The sequence below is a fragment of the Sinocyclocheilus anshuiensis genome, unplaced genomic scaffold (assembly GCF_001515605.1).
Source record: "Sinocyclocheilus anshuiensis isolate Anshui unplaced genomic scaffold, SAMN03320099.WGS_v1.1 scaffold546, whole genome shotgun sequence".
Taxonomy (NCBI): domain Eukaryota; kingdom Metazoa; phylum Chordata; class Actinopteri; order Cypriniformes; family Cyprinidae; genus Sinocyclocheilus; species Sinocyclocheilus anshuiensis.
Window position 1 is genome coordinate 1,784,659 of NW_015542451.1, and position 5,194 is coordinate 1,789,852.

Consider the following 5,194-nt stretch of genomic DNA (forward strand, 5'->3'; position numbering starts at 1 on the left):
ATTATAATATAATCACATAATGTATAACAAAAACAAAACAATAATTTAAAAATAATAAAACAATTTGGCGGAAAAACAAGCAGAAAATAAATAATAAATTAAAAAATATATTTTATAGGGCCCCACATTTCCACACCTACCACATAACTAACTTGTCCACATCACAAAATACAGTATGATACAGTCATTCCAGAAGATCACAGGCCACTACTGCTACTCGGCTATCAAAGGGACATTTGACAGCACAGACTGGACAGAGATCAGCCTTTGTAAGATCCCACACTTACGTGACTGAGACTGCCAGGCATGACTGTTAGCGGAAGCTGAGACACACACAGACAAGCGACAGGAGAAAGAGAGAGAGCTTGCACTGAAAAAAGCACATCACTCCAAATAAAATATGCAGTGGGTGAAGACTTCAGGTGAGGATGTGAGAGACAGTTAAAGAGGAAACACATCATTTCCCACAATTGTGATTACTGTCTAAGTACATTTCTGTCAAATTTCTGCATTAAAAGCACCACTTTCATGATCCAAAGATCTCAAGATCCAAAATTTACACTTGCCGAGTGGCAAATCCAAGTAAAATAAGGCTTTTTTAAATGGTGAGAGTGATAGTCTGACACGACCCTGACTTCTACACTACCAGTCAAAAATTTAGAATAATTAAGATTTTTTTTTTAAATGCTTTTGAAAGAGTCTCTTCTGCTCACCAAGGCATTTACTTGCATTTATTCGATTAAAAATTGTATTTATTTGGTTATAAATACAGTAAAAACAGCATTATTGTGAAAAATTATTGCAATTTAAAATAACTGTTTTCTATTGTAATATACTGTAAAATGTAATTTATTTCTGTGATCAAAGCTGAATATTCAGCATCATTACTCCAGTCTCCAGTGTCACATGATCTTCAGAAATCATTCTAATCATTCTAATGCTGATTTGCTGCTCAAGAAACATTTCTGTCCATTATCAATGTGTAATGAGTGGTAAATGAAAACATTATGGTGGTTTTAGCGTTTAATATGCCATCACTACAGTTGTAGTTTTTTTTTTAAGGGTTATTCGAACAGTTGCACACACCTAAAGACACTTTGCATCATTGGCAGTTAAAATAGGCCACTGTTCCTTTTTTAAATGTTTCTTTGAGTAAAAAATAGTTTTTTCTTCAAACGTTTGGGGTCAATATGATAAAAAAAAAAAAAGAAATTAATACTTTTATTCAGCAAGGACATATTAAATGGATCAAAATGATTACAATGTTACAAAAGATTTCATCAAGATTCATCAAAGAATCCAGCGAAAAATAAAAGTTTTCAACAATTATAATAATATGAATGAAAATGATTTCTAAAAGATCATATGACACTGAAGACTGGAGTAATGATTTAAAAATTCAGCTTTGCGTCACAGAAATAAATGACATTTTAAAATATACTCAAATAGAAAACAGTTATTTTAAATTGAAATAATATTTCACAATATTACTGTTTTACTGTATTTTTGATCAAATACATGCAGCCTAGGTGAGCAGATGAGTCTTCTTTTAAAAACTTTTTTTTTTTTTAAACTTACCGATACCAAACTTTTGAATGGTAGTTACAAAATGTACTGTTAACTGATCTTACATGATCTTGATAGAAGTTATAAATATTGGATGTTTTTGAAATTCTGTCAAACTAGTCTAAAATGAACACATCACTTCAATACATTTTTTTCAAAACTTTTTTAATGTATTGTTTTTATGTTTGTGTTGCTCCATTAATTCCATTGCAATTAAATCTTTTTTAAATTGTATTCATTCATTTATTTATTTAATTTTTGTGACAAAAACATGCAATGGATGTTGGGTTTAAGTTTAACTTCAAATGTTAATGGCTGTCAGGAGGACGACGGTTCCTCGAGGTGCTGGTTAATATTAAGCCATATTATGAGAGTCACCTTGGCATTTTCTCTCCTGATTGCGAACCGGATGCAGTGAGATCTATTTTAATTATTCACCAGGTGAGAGCGGCACACCAGACCAGCAGGTGTAACACCATCCAACGTCACCGAGCAAGCAGTGTGAGTGAGTGTGTGCGCGTCTGTGTGTTTGTGCGTGTGTGTGTGTGTGTGTGTGTGTGTGTATGTGCGTATGTGTGTGAGCATCTGGGGAAACGGAGGATTTGAGGTCACTCCAAGGCCCTGGTCTCCTAATTATCTGCTGAAGATAAAGGAGGAGTCCAGATGAGTCCTCACCCAGTGGACATCAGCAGAGGCCTGTGTGAAATCACTTTCTGCTTCCTTCATCTGAGCATGTGTAGCACCACTGTTATTTTAGTATCACTGAGACACTATTATAGTTTTTATTAATATTTAACATTTGTTTTTCTTTTTTTCTTTTAAGTAAATTTTCTAGTAATTTTGATGTTTTTGTCATTTTTTTTGTTTGTTTTCAGTTCATGTCTACATAGTTTTATTCATTTTTATTTTAGTTTAGTTTTAATTTTAGTTACAGTATTTTAGTACATCAAGTGTAGTTATCAAGTTTTTATACATATTTTTTTCTTTATTTTATAAACTTTATCTTTATCTATCTATAAAACAAAACAAAACAAAACAAAAAACAAAACAAGATCAAATAAAATATAATATTTAGGCCTAAATGTAAAATTAGTTTTTGCATAAACATATAAAATTCTAACCATTTAGAAATTTTCGACAATTTTAACATAAACCAATACATATTTGTCAGTCACAAATAAATGACAAAAAAAGAAAAAAAAAACATCTATAAGCTTTCTGCAAAAATCATGGCATTGTTTATTATTAACTATGTGCATTAGTTTAGAGATGAACAAAAATTAAATATATTGACAAATAAATAGAATGAGAATCCACAAATAAATCCTAGAGTTTCACAAACATTAATAAAATTCACAAAAAAATAAAATGAGATTTGCAAATAAAAAACATATTCACAAATATCTTTTTATGTCACAAACACAAATTTGCCTGGCATTTATTCACTCATTTGTGAATCGCATCCTGTGCATTTGTAGATCGCTGTGTGCATTTGTGGATTTTGAAACATTTCTAGTGAGTCCACGCATTTGTGGATTGTCAGTGTCTTGACGCTAGAAATTTTCAAAATCCACAAATGCGTGCAGAGATCCACAAATGAACAGGACGCGATTCACAAATGAATGCCAGGCTAAATTGTGTTTGTGACATAAAAATATATTTATGAATATGATTTTTATTTGCAAATCTCATTTTATTTATTTGTGAATTTAATTAATGTTTGTGAAACTCTAAGATTTATTTGTGGATCTCATTCTATTTATTTGTCAATATGTGAATTTTTTTATCTCTTTACATTTATTTGTGGATCATAATCAATTTTTTTGGAATTATGCAACAATTCTATCTCCATATTAAACGCAGCGTCTAAGTGGACACTGACACACAGAGACAGAGAGTAGATGAGGACGCAGCCCTGCTGTCAGTCCAAACACTCACACTGCAAAGAGTCAATGAGAGAATGAAGCTGCTGATCTGTGCACGCCTTCTGACCAAATATATCTGTGAGCTGACATTCACGGACAACATCAGGCAGATGTGAATAGAAGCTAAGCAGTTGAACGTGCGGGACGAGCCGTCGCTCACCTCGCAGGTCCTGCCCGGAGCGACCCGCGCCCGTGTTCTGTCGGGACATCCGCAGGGAGGTGCGCAGGGGGGCGTGTCTCTGCTCATCCAGATACGCCAGGTCCTCCAGATGTGCCGAACTGGTGGCTGATGGGACAGAAAACACGTGATGAGAGACATAAAAACACCAGGATGAAGATGAGCTCATCTGATCAGACCTAACATTCTCAATAGTATTGCTTATGCTGTTTAACAATCACTCAGAATACCCTAGCAACTGCATAGCAACACACTAGCAACCACTCAGAATGCCTTAGCAACTGCGTAGCAACACACAAGCAACCACTCAGAATGCCATAGCAACACACTAGCAACCAGTCAGAATGCCCTAGCAACTGCGTAGCAACACACTAGCAACCACTTAGATTGCCCTAGCAACTGCGTAGCAAAACACCATCAATCAATCAGAGTGCCCTAGCAACTGTGCTGCACCACACCATCCACCACTCAGAATGCCCTAGCAACTGCGTAGCAAAACACTAGCAACTGCTCAGAATTCCCTAGCAACTGTGTAGCAACACACCAGCAACCACTCAGAGAGCCCTAGCAACTGCATAGCAACCACTCAGAACACTATAGCAAATGCACAGATATGTCCTGACACCTGGCAGCCACACAAAACACCATAGCAACTGCATAGCAACCACCCAGAACACTAAAGTGAATGCATAGATACGCCTTGTCCCGTGGCAACCACATGAAAAAACATAGCAACTGCATAGCAACCACTCAGAATGATATAGCAAATGCATAGATATGCCTTACTATCAGGCAAACACACAAAACACTATAGCAAAGCACACACAACCAATCAGAATACCCTATCATCCTGCAAAGCAACTGCCCAGTATCTGTAACATAGAGTTTGAGAGAGAGAGAGAGAGAGAGAGAGAGAGAGAGAGTTTAAGAAAGAGAGAGAGAGAGAGAGAGAGAGAGAGAGAGAGAGAGAGAGAGAGAGAGAGAGAGAGAGAGAGAGAGAGAGAGAGAGAGAGAGAGAGAGAGAGAGAGAGAGAGAGAGAGAGAGAGAGAGAGAGAGAGAGAGAGAGAGAGAGAGAGAGAGAGAGAGAGAGTTTAAGAAAGGAACCCTTAGGATGTGAATGCATGTTCATTCCATAACGATGCTTACAAACAGTTTGTCACATGAAATGCATATCGTAATCTGATAAAAGCCCAGATTTACAGTATAAAGTGACAGGCTGGAGATGATCACAGTCGCCCACAACAGCCTGATTAAATCCGGATCGGGAAGACAGAAGGTCTGGAGCTGCAAATGTGAACACTACACTTATCCGTCAGTCCAGGACAGCCACTTTGGTGCAAAATCTCTCCAAGCCTCTAAACTTTGTGAAGGAACGTCTCCATTTGGGTCCTAGCATGAGCGTGTTGTGAAACCAAAAATCTCTCTTTGTCATACTTGTGTCAGTCTAGTTCTGCTCTGACTGGACTGAATGTGTGAATGTGCATGAGGACTGGAAATGACTGGGAACCATGGGAAGTGAGCTGG

General features: G+C 36.5%; 1 protein-coding gene across 3 annotated transcripts in view; it reads right to left on the reverse strand.

The window, feature by feature from the left end:
• Positions 1-3,854, reverse strand: part of tanc2b (tetratricopeptide repeat, ankyrin repeat and coiled-coil containing 2b) — a 27,822-nt gene extending 23,968 nt beyond the window's left edge. For 2 of the 3 annotated variants that reach the window (XM_016493142.1, XM_016493141.1), the window contains exons 1-2: positions 3,652-3,854; positions 288-323 (exon numbers count right to left, since the gene is read on the reverse strand). In XM_016493142.1, coding sequence (XP_016348628.1) covers positions 288-323; positions 3,652-3,838 — 223 coding nt within the window. In that variant the 5' untranslated portion in view covers positions 3,839-3,854. The remainder of the gene's footprint in view (positions 1-287; positions 324-3,651) is intronic. The other variant, XM_016493143.1, reaches the window with a different exon arrangement.
• Between the last annotated feature and the right edge of the window lie 1,340 nt (positions 3,855-5,194).